Here is a 20,282-nt window from a genome sequence, read left to right on the forward strand (position 1 = left end):
TGCATCAAATTGGTCCCAGAAGGAAGCCTCTTCTAAAGATGATGCACAAGAAAGCCCGCAAACAGTTTGCTCAAGATAAGCAGACTAAGGACATGGATTACTGGAACCATGTTTTGTGGTCTGATGAGACCAAGATAAACTTATTTGGTTCAGATGGTGTCAAACGTGTGTGGAGGCAACCAGGTGAGGAGTACAAAGACAAGTGTGTCTTGCCTACAGTCAAGCATGGTGGTGGGAGTGTCATGGTCTGGGGCTGCATGAGTGCTGCCGGCACTGGGGAGCTACAGTTCATTGAGGGAACCATGAATGCCAACATGTAGTGTGACATACTGAAGCAGAGCATGATCCCCTCCCTTCGGAGACTGGGCCACAGGGCAGTATTCCAACATGATAACGACCCCAAACACACCTCCAAGGTGACCACTGCCTTGCTAAAGAAGCTGAGGATAAAGGCGATGGATTGGCCAAGCATGTCTCCAGACCTAAACCCTATTGAGCATTTGTGGGGCATCCTCAAACGGAAGGTGGAGGAGTGCAAGGTCTCTAACATCCACCAGCTCCGTGATGTCATCATGGAGGAGTGGAAGATGACTCCAGTGGCAACCTGTGAAGCTCTGGTGAACTCCATACCCAAGAGGATTAAGGTAGTGCTGGAAAATAATGGTGGCCACACAAAATATTGACACTTTGGGCCCAATTTGGACATTTTCACTTAGGGGTGTACTCACTTTTGTTGCCAGCGGTTTAGACATTAATGGCTGTGTGAGTTATTTTGAGGTGACAGCAAATGTACACTGTTATACAAGCTGTACACTCACTACTTTACATTGAAGCAAAGTGTCATTTATTCAGTGTTGTCACATGAAAAGATTATAATAAAACATTTACAAAAATGTGAGGGGTGTACTCACTTCTGTGAGATACTGTATATAACAATTTTATCCCCTTTTTTTAGGCCCCTTTCCGATGGGGCGGATCCGTCAACGTGATCTTCCCGCTTAGCAGTGGATCTGAGCAGGCGGATGACAGGTCTCTGTCTGCTCTGCTGCTGCAGAGCGGACACAGACACAGCCCGCTGATTTCAGTGGGACGGTCAGATGGAAACGGACTGCCTGTCCGTTTCCACTCGATTGTCATCCGCTGGATGGATGGGGAACGGATCCTCATCCGTCTGTTTTTGGTGCATCGGATTGGATGCTGGCAGGTGTCAGCGGACTATTGTCCGTTGACACCTGCTGGTCCATAGAAGTCTATGGATGGACTGATCAGGTCCGCCTGAAAAAGGGACAGGCTGGCCCCATCAGTCCGCTCATGTGAAAGGGGCCGTATAAGTGATCACATTCCCTCTGTTCTCAGCTGTATAAGAGCTGGGGGAGGAGAAACCACAGTGAACTTCCCAGTAAAAGGGTGTAAGGCAAATCTAATCATTGGAGAACAGTCTGAGTTCCCAACACAGCTAGGGAACTGAGCAAGCTGTGCTGTCCTGCCTAATGTGGTCAGTTTGTAATAGGAAAGAAGAGGGACTGGCAGGAACAATAGGGATTTCACACAAAGGAAGCAATACAAAGAGATCAGGACATTTTTTCGTACAGGTACATGGTACAGCAGATATCAGGAATATGAAACGTTGGGTTTACATATTCTTTAAATTCTCTTCAGCCCCTGGAAATGCTCAGTATATGGTTCTGTTCAAGGCAATGAATGGGGCCTGAGCAGAAGAGAATTTCATTGTCAGATATGTAAACACCGGACTGGGCCATATCTGTGCAAAAAAGGTAAGTAAGGAGCTGGGGTAGAGGAAGGTTAGTCCAGTTTAGTTTAGGAGAACTGAGGGTAATGGGGGTGAGTTAATGTTACTTTAGGTAAACCTAGACTTGTCCTTTTGGTATGATCCTTGGCATTTGTTCTGCTATCCAATCTAACAGCATCTGTACATAGAGAATGTTGAAAGTTTTTTTATTGGTTCCTTTTTCATGTCACAGCTCTATAGCAATCCCTAGATGGCAGTCGTGAAAACAATGTTGTGTAAAAAAAAACGAAAAAATAAACAACAACTTTATCATCCGATGTCCATAGGCAGAGATTGTAGTCTGCCTGAATGTAATGGCATTATCTCTCTTTTTCCAGATGGCTTTTTTTTTTTCTTTTTTACTGGTTATGGCAGTATTAGAAAAAAATAGCACATGGGGAAGATGCATATTGTTACATTCCCCTTTGCTCCATTTAGGGATCTGGTATATCTAGAGTTCTGCATTTAAAACATATCAGATCTTTGTGTGTCAGCTGATAATGCAGAGATGAATAGAGATAAGCGGGTGACGCAGTATGCTGCCTTTTAGCCAGTAATGAGAGCGTCCCATGATATGCCACTGAATGGCCATCTTTGTTTATCAGAGTGTTATGAAGGTAGAGCTGTTCATACTTTCCATAGCTACAACTGACATTTAAGTTTTCGCTTTGAAATGCAATCCATAAATGTATGACATGCATGATGGGTTTCTATGGGCCATGTTCTGCACCTCCCATATTTTTTTCCTCTATGGCTTTCTTTGAATTATCTGCCTAATGTCTTACCTCATGCTAGCAATTACTCGCTGTTCTAGTTAAAGCAGTCATAATCCAAATTGCATGCTTTAAATGGACTATTTAGAGATGAGAGAAGAGCATGTCTAATCCCAGTAAATAGACTTGGACATGATTTAAAAAGCTCTGATAATTTTGCAAGCTTAATGAGGAAATGCAAGAAAGGAACGCTAGTTCTTTTTTTTTTTTTTTTTTTTTTTGTAAAGTAGTTCGAAATTCTTCTGTGTTTCTCTATTGTTGTATTGCTCTTAAAGCGGTTTTCCACCTTTTTTGTCTATTCACTAAAAAAAAAACCTCTTCTGTTCTGTGTGCATTAAAGTTAGCATCACTCAGTCAATGGTTGAATAGAAGTACAAACCTGCATCTAGGGAACAATTTCTGCAAGTCTTTCGTTGAGATCACACAGGCCTGCTTAGGAAACACACTGAAAAACCAGTATAGGGCCCCTTTCAGGTGGGCCAGATTATGTTCCGTTCAGCAGGGGATCCATCCCCACACTGTTTCCCGGGCTCGGCGTCTCCCCAGGTAACCTGGGGTTGCAGCCGGCTATTCCACCATAGGGATTCTGACCATAGGGATCATGGAGGACTAGAAGTTCCCCAATTATCTCTGTGGTCTAAGAAGCCCGAAGCATTGAGCATTTCGGCACTTCTGAATTTGACTTTGTGTTTAATGGCCATGTGCCAGCCAGTAAAGCAGCAGATCAGACTGATCTGTGTCTGATCAGCTGCTGTGGAGACCAGAGGAGAGGTCTGGATTTCCTGCGTAACTGGTAAACCTGTAAAGGCTTTTAAAGCGATGCCTATGGAGATTTTTGGGAACCATAGTTTGACGCCGTTCCATTGGTGTATGTTGTATTAAAGCATGACATGTTGGGTATCTATTTACTCAGTGTAACATCACCTTTTATATTTTACCAAAGAGTTGGGTATTATATTGTGTTTTTGTGCATTAGAACTCATTAAGGGTTCTAAGTGGTTTTTCTAGCAAAATAAAAACAAAAGCTGATTTTTACATGCAGTATTTATTATTATTATACAGGATTTACAGTGGGGCAAAAAAGTATTTAGTCAGCCACCAATTGTGCAAGTTCTCCCACTTAAAAAGATGAGAGAGGCCTGTAATTGACATCATAGGTAGACCTCAACTATGAGAGACAAAATGAGAAAAAAAAATCCAGACAATCACATTGGCTGATTTGGAAAGAATTTATTTGCAAATTATGGTGGAAAATAAGTATTTGGTCACCTACAAACAAGCAAGATTTCTGGCTCTCACAGACCTGTACCTTCTTTACGAGGCTCCTCTGTCCTGCACTCATTACCTGTATCAATTGCACCTGTTTGAGGTTGTGGACAGGTGTCTTTTATACTGATAAGAAGTTCAAACAGTCACACTCCAAACTCCACTATGGTGAAGACCAAGAAGGACACCAGAAACAAAATTGTAGACCTGCACCAGGCTGGGAAGACTGAATCTGCAATAGGTAAGCAGCTTGGTGTGAACAAATCAACTGTGGGAGCAATAATTAGAAAATGGAAGACATACAAGACCACTGATAATCTCCCTCGATCTGGAGCTCCACGCAAGATCTCACCCCGTGGAGTCAAAATGATCACAAGAACGGTGAGCAAAAATCCCAGAACCACACGGGGGGACCTAGTGAATGACCTGCAGAGAGCTGGGACCAACGCAACAAAGGCTACCATCAGTAACACACTACGCCGCCAGGGACTCAGATCCTGCAGTGCCAGACGTGTCCCCCTGCTTAAGCCAGTACATGTCCGGGCCCGTCTGAAGTTTGCTAGAGAGCATTTGGATGATCCAGAAGAGGATTGGGAGAATGTCATATGGTCAGATGAAACCAAAATAGAACTGTTTGGTAGAAACACAACTCGTCGTGTTTGGAGGAGAGAGAATGCTGAGTTGCATCCAAAGAACACCATACCTACTGTGAAGCATGAGGGTGGCAACATCATGCTTTGGGGCTGTTTCACCGCAAAGGAACCAGGACGACTGATCCATGTACAGGACAGAATGAATGGGGCCATGTATCATGAGATTTTGAGTGCAAACCTCCTTCCATCAGCAAGGGTATTGAAGATGAAACATGGCTGGGTCTTCCAACAGGACAATGATCCCAAACATACCACCCGGGCAACGAAGGAGTGGCTTCGTAAGAAGCATTTCAAGGTCCTGGAGTGGCCTAGCCAGTCTCCAGATCTCAACCCCATAGAAAACCTTTGGAGGGAGTTGAAAGTCTGTGTTGCCCAGCGACAGCCCCAAAACATCACTGCTCTAGAGGAGATCTGCATGGAGGAATGGGCCAACATACCAGCAACAGTGTGTGCCAACCTTGTGAAGACTTACAGGAAACGTTTGACCTCTGTCATTGCCAACAAAGGATATATAACAAAGTATTGAGATGAACTTTTGATATTGACCAAATACTTATTTCCACCATAATTTGCAAATAAATTCTTTCCAAATCAGCCAATGTGATTGTCTGGATTTTTTTTCTCATTTTTGTCTCTCATAGTTGGGGTCTACCTATGATGCCAATTACAGGCCTCTCTCATCTTTTTAAGTGGGAGAACTTGCACAATTGGTGGCTGACTAAATACTTTTTTACCCCACTGTATATAGCGCCAACAGTTTGCTCAGCCCTTTACAATATAACGGGAGACAATATAGCAACAGTATAGTTCAGTACAAGAGGGTTAGGAGGGCCCTGCGCCTTGGAGCTTACAATCTAAGAGATAGGAGAGAAGTATCAGAATTGACCCAGTAGGCAAGTGATTAGACAGAGCAGACACAGAACCCGCTCTGCTATATGGGTGGCTGGGAGTAAATGGACTCCTCTGTCCATTTATACCCAACTACCCTCCGATCTGATCCATCTAAACAGAAGAGGATGGATCTCCTTTGTTTGTTTGTTTTTTTTTGTTTTTTGTTTTTTTTTTAAGCTGCCCGTATCCGACCCGGAGGTAAAAGGGTGTAAACAGACAATTTTCACCCGCTTCTCCATTGGAATGCATGGACCATGCAATCAGGTCCACCTGAAAACCAACAGGCTGAGCTGATCAGATCATGCATCTGAAAGTGGAATAACTGCATTCTACAGAATAATTTATACATCATCCTCCTGTTCACTTCTCTAATTCACCTGATCAAAGTGTAGCAGATGCTATATAAATATTACACAGTATGAAAGTCTTCCCATAACATAACCTATAATAATGATGTTCTAAGTGGATTTGAAGAGTGAACACCTCCTTTATATTACAAAGTATACCCCATGTCTCTGTATTTGCCATAAAGCACTACGGGTTTTCCAACGGCTCTTAATTATCACATGCAAATCTTTATAACTGTTACTGTAATAAAAAAATGAAATTAGTTTATTTATAGTGTGTGCGTATTCCCCAGAACTTAAAGCTGAACTCCGTCAGCAAAATGTTCTCCAAATACAAAAGGCCTGAGTATTCTTATTTGAATCTTGGTGGGATTTGTGTATTTCTTCCAGATCTAAGCAGTAACCCAGTGTGAAACTTGGTGTCTGTACAGGAGCTTCCTGTAATAAAGACTAGTAACTGATTGTGAGCTTTTATCAGCCTCCTCCCATGGTTTTCTGTACCAACCAGCAGTGGGTGGACCTGCTGGGTCCCTCCCACAGCCCTGCTCTCTGTACAGGCTATATGCAGCTCAGTGTGATGACAGCACCCCTATTTTTACAGGGTAATAATTGGATTTGCAAAAGCCATTTTGTGCACACAAATTGGACATACAGCATATCCTTTTGCTATTGAGCATTCTTTGCCTGGAGTTCAGCTTTAAAGTTTAGTGACGATTACATTTCAAAAATGAGTATATTTTGGCATCCTATCTCCTGTATATATTTTTCTTAAGCAAATATATGCGTATATTTTTAATATGTTGCAAAATTTCCTATCTGAAGTTTCAGCCAGTACCAGCGCTTTCTGTTGCGGCCGATAAAGTTAAGTCACTTCTTTGCAATTAGCGTCAGCTTTGTCATCCTGCCCTTTGCTTTTTGAACTCTTGCAGTTGACCATTGAGCTGCCTATCTAATAGCCCAGCAGCCAGCTAAAAGAGGCATGAGGATGACAGCACTGCTAACTGCAGGGCGGTCCAACGTTTATTCAGAGTCTCTGTGTAAAAAATAATCACTGATACTAATATTTTCTTATTGAATATTCTTCTTCCACAAGTGCCAGATAATCCTCTTCCTCCTCTTAGTGCCCTCCAAAAAATATAAATTGCATATCGTGCATTATCTACAAAGCATGATATTCAACATAGCAAAACGCATTTACAAAAATTGTGCAAAATCCACTCCACCTTGTGTACACCTTTTAACCTGTCATCCTTTCTCTTGCCCTCTTGTAAATTAAAAAAACTTCTACACAATCTTCCTTTGTGGTTAGGTTCCTAAATCCGTCCGCCTTCACATAGGAAATATATCTCCAAAGGAATCGCATATATTATTGTATCACAAAAATACTTTCACTCTGCTCATGCTCCCCTCTTGACAAACTCCCAGTGCTAGTGTGCACATTGACCGCCACCTCTTATCTTATGCACCTTACCAGATGACAAGATCCGTACGCTTTTAGAAAAAGGGAGGCTCCTCTCGCTGTATAGATCATCCAGTTCTCAAATGGCATAAAAACATGTAGCAAAGTACAACCAACATAGTGTAGTAGGCAATAATAGGGTTAAAGCTCCTTTAATGATCAAATTGTGCTTACAGGAAAGATAAGGTGTCTCAGCATGTATAAGACTGGCAAACAGTGTAAAAAAACCTTTTCCAAAATGACTGCTCCGCAACTTCCGGTTTACGTCCGACGTCACATCTTGACGCGTTTCGTCACTTCCAACTTCATCTGAGGCTTCCAGTCATTTATGTAACTTCAGGGCAGTGTCTTAGCTTTGTCAGTCTGTAACAGAAAGTGCTGTTACTGGCAGGATCTCCAGGTAAAAAACTTGGCAGCAGATTTGCAAAATATTACTTGCTGAAATCCAGGATAAGCAAATATTGCCTAAATACAAGATGCCTGCGTATTCTTACTCAAGACTTGGAGTGATTTGTGTATTTCTTCCAGGTCTGTGCAGTAATTCAGTGTGAAACTTTACCATTGTGCAGGAGCTTTGTGCAATACAGACCAGTCCCTGTGCCTCTCTCTTCCCTGTGCAGTGTGACTGGTCTTGTTCCCCGCCCCTTCCTGTAGTTTTCTGCATGCAGCCTGTAGGGGGTGGGCATGCTGCGTCCCTCCCACAGTTCTGGTTTCTGCAAAGGCTATTTATAGCACCATGATGATGTCACTTATGCCTTTGTTACTAAAGGTGTTTGGTGCATGCAAAGTGGATTTATATCCTTTGCGACCATTAATTAATTATATTTAAATTATTTATTTGTGCCTGGAATTCAGCTCTAAGAAAACAGTATTCAATGAACTATGAAGCCAAAGATACTGAAACTTAGATTTTAGGGTTATGTTAAACAGGGGTTATATTAAAACTGATCAGGATTTCAAGTAGGGAGAGATGGCGGAACGTTTTTTTACTCCATCTCTCATAGTAAGTATAAACCCAGAGATGCTAAGCTCTGAGCACTTCTGAGTCCCAAGCAGTTCCCAGGAGAGGCAGGTGAAGCAGTGTGCTTGAGGATTCTGTATCCTTGATAGGCTACATCTAATTTTTAAGGGAGGCATTAGGGGGATTAAAAGACCCCTGGGATCTTTATGAAGTGTACTTTTCACTCAAAAAGTTCTGTTGCATGGGAGCTTGTCAGCCTTTTGTGATGGCAATAAAGTTCAGTTAACAAAAGTGTAAAAATTAAAATATAAAATAAAAATTGAAAGCCCCACACTATCGCACACACACACTTACACACAGTAATTTGTGTAACAGAGCACACATGTACATAAACCATGAATTCCTAACATGTGACACATGCTGGATATCACTAGGCACGCTGAAATTAGAATAGTAAGTCTAGGCTGTTATGTACAGTTAACTAAATTTATGAGCTGTAAAGGTTTTTAGCATTAAAGCATTGCCTATGGACAATTGTGAGTGCCTCAGTTTGTCACAGACACAAGCAACTTTAAAGGGTAACTACACTTACATAGTTACATAGTTAGTTGGTTGAAAAAAAGACAAAAGACCATCCAGTTAAACCATAAAAAGAAAAAAGTTATAATCCTATACCCACAGTTGATCCAGAGGCAGGCAAAAAAAAACCCAGCAAAGCATGATCCAATTTGCTCCTGCAGGAGAAAAACATTTCTTCCTGATCCTCCCGAGAGGAGATCAGATGTTCCCTGGATCAATCTTAGCTAATAAATGTTAGTATCCAGTTATATTCTGTGTATCTAAAACAATCCAGGCCTTTTTTAAAGCAATCTACTGACCTGGCCAGATCAAACTCTTGAGGGAGTCCCACTTCTGTGGGAAGAAAAAAAATCAAATAACAAAAAATATTATGGCATATACTATTTTACATATTCATATTGTAATTGAATGTTGTTAAAATTACCTTTCCTTTTCAATCGAGCAGCACTTTAATTATATGCAAAATGCAATATGGCAGCCTGGGGACGTTCTGTACACAGATGGTGTACGGAATGCCCCCTAGAAATGTAGTTTCCTGCTTGTCTGATTGGCTCATTGATTTTTCCAGAAGTTTGCACTAAGTCACGTTTTGGGCACCCTCTGCAACAAAAATGTCGTTTTTACTGAGATATTCCCAAAGGGAAATCACATCTAAAAGGATTCAGGCCCTGTCACTTTCCTCATTAGAACCATACATGTGCAACACCTTTTTGATAATTATAAAGTCACTCCCATTCACAATTGTTTTGCACAGGAGACAGACAAACAGCTATTTCTTCAGAATAACAAAAGCTAGGAATCTGCAACAAAGTTTGATAAAGTTCTTGCAATGTACATTGATCGCCCTGAAGAAAATGCTTTTTTTTCTCTTAACAAAAGTGGAGTTACACTTTAAGTATTTACATATTTGGGATTTATTTATACAACTCAGTCCCAACTTACACAAAATTGTTGAGATTTTGTTGTGTGTGCATACACTAAAATTATGACAAATATTGACAAACAGGTGCTCAAACATTATGTAACCTAAAAATGTGCAACTACCATTATGTTGTTCTGTCTGCTTTCAGAAAATTTGTAATGTTTTAGGGGTTTTAAGAGTATTTTTCTTTGTTAAAAATAATGTGCATTTTAACTTGGGTGTTCAAAATGGAAAGAGCACATAGACCATTAACACTGGTCCCTGCCCCAGTGGAAGTTGCAATCTGTTATGTCGGTCACAGTCACAAACACACACTTGACTAAAGTGTGAGGCCAGTATCAGTATGTGTTGAAGTAGTGGGAGGAATTGAGCACCCAAGGAAACCCACACACATCATGAAGCTGTTGTCCTCATACAGTTAGGTCCATATTTATTTGGACAAAGGCACAATTTTTTTTTTTTTTTTTTTTTTAGGTATTTACCAAAACGTATTCAAGCTATAGTTCTATAATGGATATGGGCTGAAAGTTCACACTCTCAGGTTTAATTTGAGGGTATGTACATCGAAATTGGAGGAAGGATTTAAGAATTACAGCTCTTAAGAGTAGCCAATCCCCCCTTTTTCAAGGGACCAAAACTAATTGGACAATTGAATCAAAAGCTGTTTCATGGCCAGGTGTGGGCTACTCCTTTGTTATTTCTTCATTAATTAAGCAGCTAAAAGGTCTGGAGTTGATTCTAAGTGTGGTATTTGCATTTGGAATCTATTGCTGTGAACCTACATCATGTGTTCAAATGAGCTGTCCATGCAAGTGAATCAAGCCATTGTAAGGCTTCAAAAACTAAACAAATCCATCAGAGAGATAGCAACAACATTAGGAGTGGCCAAATCAACAGTTTGGTACATTCTGAGGAAAGAAAAACGCATTGGTGAGCTCAGCAACATAAAAAGGCATGGATGTCCACAGAAGACAACAGTGGTGGATGATCGTAGGATCCTCTCTATGGTAAAGACAAACCCATTCACAACATTCAGACAAGTGAAGGACACTCTACAGGAGGTGGGCATATCATTGTCAAAGTCTACAATCAAGAGAAGACTTCAAGAGAGCAAATTCAGAGGGTTCATCGCAACGTGCAAACCATTTATAAGCCTGAGGAATAGAAAAGCCAGATTAGGCTTTTCCAAAAAACATCTAAAAAAAAAGCCAGAACAGTTCTATATTCTTATAGATTTTTGCTTGCACATAACTGGATGAATGACATCAGCACAGCTTTGCCTTATTCACTAACCAAAGTGAAAATTAATTTTGCAAAGTAGGCACATTCTATTCCTTTCGTGCATCTACCCCATTGTCTTTCATATAAAGAAGTATAGCAAAGCTCATTTGGCTGTATTTCTCCCGTGGATCACAGGAGTGCAGTTCGTTCTGCACTCCTGTAACCTGTTTTCAGCCGACAATGGAAAAGATCCCTATATGGTCAGAATCCATCCAGGAGCCTGGACTGGCACCTGGCTCAGCCTGCTGCGAGCCTGAGCCAGCCACTCCCTCCCACTCCATAGCCCAGTGCACCAGTGAGTGCTCTGTGGCGGAGCAGAGAGCCAGAGACTAACAGTCCTGGCTCTCAGCTCAGAGAGGCAGGGAGAACTGATTGCTCTAACCATTAGAACCAGCAGTGGACAGATGCAGCATCAGATCAATGCTGCATCCACCTAGGTAAGTATAATTTAAAAAAAAATTCCCATACATCTTTTTCAACACAGAGAGATTTGATGTTGCATTTATTGCATGTGTGTAGCGAGGGAAGCTGGAGAATGCCATCAAGATTTAGATCCCATCAACGGGTGTACCCACATAATCGTTCTTCTATACAGAGACATTCAGGCCAGATAAGATGCAAGCCTATATGCAAGGAAAGCAATTTCTAAATAACAATGGTAGTCCTCAGTGTCGCAATATCACTATTCACAATGTGAATAATATAACAATAGTCAAAATATCACAAATTAGCAGTTTTTTCATTCAACAGCATTACGGTTCACTCCTTCCATGATCCACAATAGATATTTGCTCTAATGTGAGCAAAGCCTTCAAATAGTGTGGACACAGCACTGAAAATGATATCAGGCCTTGTATCGTGTCAATAATGAATTGCCAAGAAAGCAGCAAAGAAAAAAAAAATGAATTGGAGGTAAATTCCAAAAAATTATGATAGGAGGAAAAAGCTTCCCATTAAAATTGGCTAAAATTGTGTGAAGGAAAAAATGGTATGATATCAGCCAACATGTGCAAAAGAAAGTGCACCCTATAGTGAAAAATAAACAAGTGATTGTGCAACTGATAAAAGTATACTTGCCTTACTTACCATAATGTTTCTTTGGTTTTTTGGTGGCTCAATGTATGGAATTTTCCCAAACTAGGCAGTAGGGCACAGTACGTGGGAGCAGGGCACAGTACATATGAACAAGGCACATTATTGGGCACACAGCAAGTAATATTACATGGGGCACACAGCAGGGCACATTACATTGTGATGGGAGCAGGGCACTTTACTGATTTACTACATATGCAGAGCAACAAAGGGACGCAGCTGTGATCAGGCCTCATGTGGCGCGTTGTTCCCCCATTGGACCCTCCTGTCCATCCCAAGTGATATCACATACAGTCAGCTGAGATGAATAGGAGAAGAGGAAGAGGCCAGCGGGGAAAGTGAGCCACAACCGTGCTGGTATCACGAACGCTTTCCTGCGTAGCTCTGCATGTGTCGTCAGAGGGGATGCTATCTACCCGACACCTGCCTGCGACTGTTGGGAAGATCGTGGGGAGAAAAGTACTATAGAATTATTATTCTTATTCTTTAAAATACCTGTGATACCCTCGGCACCACTGTCAGGGTGACACTAGCTGTTAGCCAGAAACTCGAACCTGGACAGTAAACTGGTTGCCAAACATGATGTTTCTTGATGACCCCAAACACCTGTCAAACATTTTTCAAATACTTTGAAAAGACTGTTGGATACATTGTGTGTTTTTGTTTGTTTTTTTTTTGTTTTGTTTTATTTTTTTTTCTATTTCTGTCAGCGTATCGCCAGTTGCTCTTTTGAGATAAGCAGTTTCTGAAGTATCATCTGCACAGACGGGCAAAGGGAAACCTTTAGTAAACAGCAATGTTTGAGTAGCTTGTGGCACTGGCTAGATTAAAACTGACATTCTAATCTTTATTGAATTACTGTATCTAGGTGTGTGCCTGCCAAGTACGAGCAACAGGCAAGATGTATGCATGCAAGAAACTTGAGAAGAAACGTATTAAGAAACGGAAAGGGGAATCCATGGCCTTAAATGAGAAACAGATCTTAGAGAGAGTCAACAGCAGGTTTGTAGTAAGTACAGATCCATCTGTAGGTCCAGGGGTTGCTGATAAAGCAGGGAGGGGGCATGCATTACATAGAAATTATCTGCATCTGTGTGTATTAAGGGAAAACTAAAGAAAAATGTAATATTTGTCTTTGCCTTTGCAGACAGGGTAGCCTTTACATTTTTATGAATTGAATTTATATTCAACTTGAAAGAGTCTAAAGACCACCCTGTCTGCAAATACCAATCCAAAGACTAAATGTACTTTGGATTGTACATGCTTGATTTAGCCCCAAATGGTTGCACAAGAAAATCTTTTTGAGCACAACCATGTATAATATTTTATGAAGTAAAAATCATTGTACCAGATGGCTGGTTATATTTTAGCCTTCCAAGCTGGTTCCATGTATTTACAGCCCATGAGTTTGTCTGACATGCAGTAAATGCTGGATGTACAGTTGTGTTCAAAATAATAGCAGTCAGACATCACTAACCTGATCAATCACTGTTTTTGGTAGAAGTGATATTTCTACATGGCAAATAATTTACTAGCAGGTGTAGTAGAGTAATAGAAATCCAACAGACCCAACAGTCATGACATGCATGCTGCTGATTCTGTGTAATTGAATCACTAATTGAAAGGGGCATGTTCAAAATAATAGCAGTGTGGAGTTCTATTAGTGAGGTCATTCATTCTTTGAAAAACAGGTGGCAATTATTGCCCTTATTTAAGGAAGGAAGGCAGCAAATGTTGTACATGCTGGTTACAGTGCATTTCTCTCTGAAATTCTGAGGAAAATGGGTCGTTCCAGACATTGTTCAGAAGAACAGCGTACCTTGATTAAAAAGTTGATTGGAGAGGGGAAAACCTATAAAGAAGTGCAGAAAATGATAGGCTGCTCAGCTAAAATGATCGCAAATGCTTTAAAATGGAAACCAAAACCTGAAAGACGTGGAAGAAAGCGAAAAACTACCATTCGAATGGATAGAAGAATAGCCAAAATGGCAAGGACTCAGCCAACAATCAGCTCCAGGAAGATCAAAGAAGCTGTAAAGTTACCTGTGAGTACTGTTACAATTAGAAGACGCCTATGTGAAGCCAAGCTATCTGCAGGAAGCCCCCACAAAGTCCCACTGTTGTAAAAAAGACGTGCTGAAGAGGTTACAATTTGCCCAAGAGCACACTGACTGGCCTAAAGAGATATGGCGCAACATTTTGTGGACTGATGAAAGTAAGATTGTTCTTTTTGAGTCTAGTGGCTGGAGACAGTTTGTCAGACGACCCCCAAACACTGAATTCAAGCCACAGTACACTGTGAAGACAGTGAAGCATGGTTGTGCAAGCATCATGATATGGGGATGTTTCTCATACTACAGTGTTGGGCCTATTTATCGCATACCAGGGATCATGGATCAGTTTGAATACATCAGAATACTTGAAGAGGTCATGCTGCTTTATGCTGAAGAGGAAATGCCCTTGAAATGGGTGTTCCAACAAGACAACGACCCCAAACACACCAGTAAACGTGCAACGTCTTGGTTCCAGACCAACAAAATAGACGTTATGGAGTGGGCAGCCCAATCCCCGGATCTTAATCCAATAGAAAACTTGTGGGGTGACATTAAAAATGCAGTTTCTGAGGCAAAACCAAGAAATAGAGTAGAACTGTGGAATGTAGTCCAATCATCCTGGGCTGGAATACCTGTTCACAGGTGCCAGAAGTTGGTTGACTCCATGCAACACGGATGTACAGCAGTTCTCAGAAACAGTGCTTATACAACTAAATATTAAGTGATTCAAAGGAAAGCAAAATCTTCAAACATTTTTCAGTTTATATAGTGAATGTTGGAGTTTGTAAAGAAGAATACAAACACTGCTATTTTTTTGACCAGTCTAATATTCACTTTTCTTCAATTTTTTTTTTTTTAGAGGAACAACGCAAATTTGATATATTTTTCTTCATGTTTTGATTTGGAATAGAATGTGTAGTGTTCCCAATGCATTTGTGTGTATGGAAATAAAAGCTATTAGAAGGATTTTGAGCTTTATTCACTTTTTTCAACACACTGCTATTATTTTGAACACAACTGTAAATATATCTTACAAAAGTTTGGTCATGTGCAGGCTCTTTACTTTAGGATGAAAAGAGTGTATCCGAAAAAAAAAAATGTAATTATTCCCACAGTGTGTAAATTTGGGAATTGGTGGCTGTGAGATAAAGTAGAGACTGGTATCTTGCTACTTTCAAAATGTAGTGCCTAAAATGAGACTACTGAGTTGCTGAATGGCCGCCTGTTTACTGAGCTTCACTCCACCCCTGGCCACAGCGTCATATCTGAAGCTTCCACATGCTAGTAGAACGTTCCTCCTTGCTCCTCTCCTGCCTGGAATCCCAGCTGTATTCCCTGCAAATGCAGAGAGACCCCTCAGCCACAGAAACTTTCTCCCCATCCTCCCGAGAGCTACACAGACATGGCTCATCACAAGCTACCAGCAGCTCTTCAGCAAGATCGCACAGCATCGGGTGGGAAGCCTTCCAGCTCTTACAACTTGCAGCACTCATCCTCTTCTTCAGGTGCCTCTACTCCCTCCACTAGGAGCCAGGCTAAGTCCAGACCAAGAATTGAACCAGCCATAGATATAGAGGGGTTGCCTGCTGGGGGACAAGCATGCCCTAGTCCTGCTGAGGATACCAGAGCCACCAATCCTATCTCTACTTTTCCCACTGTTAACCTGTCTCTGATACCACATTAAAAGACTTGCCACTGTCACTGATAGCCTCACTCCGTGCAGACATGATGACATGCATGCAGGAGTTTGAATCAGAGGTACAGAATCCGTGAGACTGTGTTGATCACTTAAAACAAAAAACGGGCGAATTTGCTTCCTCGTTTAATACACTGGTAGATGCGTATACCGGAAAGATCAGGACCTGTTGTGGCTCAAGTCCAAGGTGGCAGATATTAAGGACAGATCTTGTTGGAACAACCTTAAGAACCCCTGGATTCCTGAGTTTGTCCAACCTGCATATTTACATGAGTTCACAATTGAATACAAGCAGTGGTTCCTTCCATCCTTGTTTTTTATTTAACCACACCAGTTGAACCCTGATCCTGTTTTACCATGTACATGTTTTAGTTCTTTCCGTTTCTGGTTATTCATTTTTTTTTTTTTTTTTTTCTTTTTCGATTTCATTTCTGGGATCTGCTCTGTTCTCCTGACTGCATCGATGGACACCCTCGGATCTATTTAGGGAACCTCCGCCACAATGAAGTATATTATCCCTATGATATATGGCTTGATACCCTCTGTAGGCACGTGCGTATCGTCCTTCATTAACTCGCTTATCAGATTTAAAATTTTCTCTAAATGTGGATGGCCTAAACCACCCAGCTTAAGAGAGATTCTACTTTTATGGCAAGAAGTTCACAACCTCCAGGCTGATGTCCTCTGCATTCAGAAGACTCCTTTTCAACTTAATGCAACGCCCTAAATGCACCCATAAAGATTTTCCACACATCTTTATGGCTTGTGACACTCAGAAAAAAAAAAGGGGTCTTCATTGCTGTCAAGAATTCCATCTCCTTCACCCTACTGGACTCTATTTTGGATCCCGGAGGCAGATTTATAATACTTCTCTGTGAAATTATTGCCAAACCTGAGATGGTTTTTGCCCCTAACTCACATCAACTTCACTTTCTCTGTAAACTTACCAGAAATGGGAGTCTCATCTTATGTGGAGGCTTTAATCTCATTGCAGACCACAGCAAATGGACTTTTCTTTGCAAAGCAGGAGACTAGCTCCCTTGCTTCAATCCTTTTTTTCTCGCATATGTCTACAATGTTTGGTGCTGCCACCATACTACTGAGAATGACTTTACATTCTTCTTGTCCAGGCACAACTCTTACTCCATATATACATGTTTGTTGTTGATAAATGGCTCCTTCAGTGGATATCATCCTCCCACCATTTATGACATCACTTGATGGGACCATGCAGGAGGATAATACCTGCTCCCCTGTTTACCTATGGCGAGGCAATTCCAGTGTTGTGAAGATTCAAAGTAATAGCTCATCACTCTCTCAGCATCTTATGGGCGTTCTGCTATGGAACGCCCATAAGGCATATATCAGAGGTATAATTCTGAAAATTTGTGGAAGAGCCAAGAGACCATCTAAACAGAAACTTCTCTCTTCTTTCTGATATTCATGATTTAGAGTAAAAAAAATCAGATTAATTCAAATTCCACCCTACCCTCTTCCTTGCTGAAACTCAGACGTGAGCCAGGAGTTATTGTGTGATTAGTATGATAAATCCTCAAGTGCCCTTAAAGGATAAGTTCAGCTTTTCACAAAAAATAATAAATGCACATATTTTTTTTCAAGTAACAAAATGCGCATATATAATTTTTTTTATATTACTGTCAGTAAGGCATTGCACCCACTATCAGAAGATCGTGGATGCAACCAGGATCCTGCAGACATTCGGTAAGTGGTCTGCCGCTACCTCATATGGGCAGCCAGTTACTTGATGGCAGGAAGAATCAATGGACTACGTGATCCCCAGCGCCCTCGCAGTCCATTGAGAACTGCAAGCTGGCAGCGACTGGCGGTACTTGTCGGCATTCATTCACAGGAAACTGTGAGCCCACCCCGAACTTCTGCAAAGAAGATAGCCAAGTTCCTGTGCTAACTGACGAAGAACTTGCCCAATTAAATGCACCATTCACACTTGCTTAAATCATGAACATTATAGACTTCCTCCATAATGGGAAGTCTACCTAAATGGGGCAAACTACTAACGCTCCATCTAAATGTGTTCTGCTCTGCTGCTGCAGAGATGGCTTCATTCCCCTCAGAGATGCTGAGATTTCATTATCACCATACCCAAACCTGGAAAGAAACTTCAGGACAATTTCTTTGCTGAATTTTAGAAGTGTTTGTTTGATATTCTATCCACTTTTATCCAATCAGACCAAATGGGGTTCACTAAAGGGAGGCAGACATCTGATGTGACCAAGATAGTCCTTAATGAGCTTGAACGCATTCTCTGCTTCTCTGTGGATGTAGAGAAGGTGTTCAAAAGGATACATTGGCCATACAGTGCCTTGAAAAAGTATTCATACCCCTTAAAATTTTCCACATTTTGTCATATTACAACCAAAAACGTAAATTTATTTTATTTGAATTTTATGTGATAGACCAACACAAAGTGGCACATAATTGTGAAGTGGAAGGAAAATGAAAAATGTTTTTCCAAATTTTTTACAAATATCTGAAAAGTGTGGCATGAATTTGTTTTCAGCCCCCCAGAGTCAATACTTTGTAGAACCAGCTTTTGCTGCAATTACAGCTGCAAGTCTTTTTGGTTATGTCTCTACCAGGTTCGCACATCTAAAGAGCGACATTTTTGCCCATTCTTCTTTGCCAAATAACTTTGAGCTCTGTCAGATTGGATGTGGAGAACATCTGTGAGCTGCAATTTTCAAGTCTTTCCAAAGATTCTCAATTGGATTTAGGTTTGGACTTTGACTGGACCTCATGAATATGCTTTGATCTAAACCATTCTATTGTAGCTCTGGCTGTATGTTTAAGATCGTTGTCCTGCTGGAAGGTGAACCTCCACCCCAGTCTCAAGTCTTTTGCAGACCCTAACAGGTTTTCTTCTAAGATTGCCCTGTATTTGGCTCCACCCATCTTCCTATCAATTCTGACCAGCTTCTCTGTCCCTGCTGAAGAAAAGCATCCCCACAACATGACACTGCCACCAGTAAGTTTCACAGTGGGGATGGTGTGTTAAGGTTGATGTGCAGTGTTAGTTTTCCACCACACATAGCAATTTGCTTTTAGGCCAAAAAGGTCAGTTTTGGTTTCATCTGACCAGAGCACCTTCTTCCACATGTTTGCTGTGTCCCCCACATAGCTTCTCACAAACTGCAAATGGGACTTCTTATGGCTTTTCTTCAGCAATGGCTTTCTTCTTGCCAGTCCGCCATAAAGGCCAGATTTGTGAAGTGCACAATTAATCATTGTCCTGTGGACAGATTCTCACCTGAGCTCTGGATCTCTGTAGCTCCTCCAGAGTTACCATGGGCCTCTTAGCTGCTTCCCTGAGTTACCATGGGCCTCTTGCCTGTCAGTTTAGGTGGACGGTCATGTCTTCGTAGGTTTGCAGTTGTGCCATAATCTTTCCATTTTCGAATGATGGATTGAACAGTGCTCCATGAGACGTTCAAAGCTTGGGAAATTTTTTTATAACTTAACCCTGCTGTAAACTTCTTCACAACGTTATCCCTGATCTGTCTGGTGTGTTCCTTGGCCTTCATGATGCTATTTGATCACTGATATTCTCTAACAATCCTCTGAGGGCTTCACAGAACAGCTGTATTTATACTGAGATTAAATTATACACATGTGGATTGTATTTACTAATTAGGTGACTTGTGAAGGCAATTGGTTCCACTAGATTTTAGTTAGGGGTATCAGAGAAAAGGGGGCTGAATACAAATGCATGCCACACTTTTCAGATATGTATTTGTAAAAAAAATTTTAAAACCATTTATCATTTTCCTTTCATTTCACAATTATGTGCCACTTTGTGTTGGTCTACTCTGTCACATAAAATTCTAATAAAGTACATTTACATTTTTGGTTGTAACATGACAAAATGTGGAAAATTTCAAGGGGTATGAATACTTTTTCAAAGCACTGTACATGTTCTCGCCAAGTTTGGCCTCCAAGGTAGCATTCTCTCAGCCATTCTAGCACTGTACTCTCACCCATCAGCTCAGATTTAAACATCCAATATAATATCTGAACCCTCATGGCATCTGCCAAGGATGCCCCCTGTCCCCCTCTGTTCTTAATCTACTAATAGAATCCCTTGCGGAAGCTATTCGTGCCCACCACAAGATCTTTGGCTTTGTATTTCATCATAGACCTCACAAAATCAACCTCTTCACAGATGATGCCATTCTCCTTCTCACAAATCCAACTGTATACCTCTCCCATGTGCATCAGATGCTGATCTGCTTTAGTGCATTGTCCTAAAACAACGTAATCATTTCTGAACTGTTAATATTGGACTTAAGGGCTGATCCACACACTAAGCTGAGTTTTCAAAAGATATTTCCTTGCTTAGGCATCACTTTCGCCCATAGACCTGCTTCAGTAGCGGATGCTCATTATAATTCACTCAACAAGAAATTACCAAAGAGAAAATCTAGCCAAATTTTACCTGTCCTGGTTCTAAAATGTATTGTATAGTGTTTTGTGGTAAACTCTG

General features: G+C 41.1%; 1 protein-coding gene across 1 annotated transcript in view; it reads left to right on the forward strand.

Annotated features, from left to right (window-relative positions):
- Positions 1-20,282, forward strand: part of GRK6 (G protein-coupled receptor kinase 6) — a 94,686-nt gene that overhangs the window by 43,287 nt on the left and 31,117 nt on the right. The window contains exon 8 of the mRNA XM_089671127.1: positions 12,882-13,022. Within this exon, the coding sequence (XP_089527253.1) occupies positions 12,882-13,022 (141 nt within the window). The remainder of the gene's footprint in view (positions 1-12,881; positions 13,023-20,282) is intronic.

The sequence above is a fragment of the Staurois parvus genome, unplaced genomic scaffold (assembly GCF_062004578.1).
Source record: "Staurois parvus isolate SC_StPar_1 unplaced genomic scaffold, SC_StPar_1.0 ptg000099l, whole genome shotgun sequence".
NCBI lineage: Eukaryota > Metazoa > Chordata > Amphibia > Anura > Ranidae > Staurois > Staurois parvus.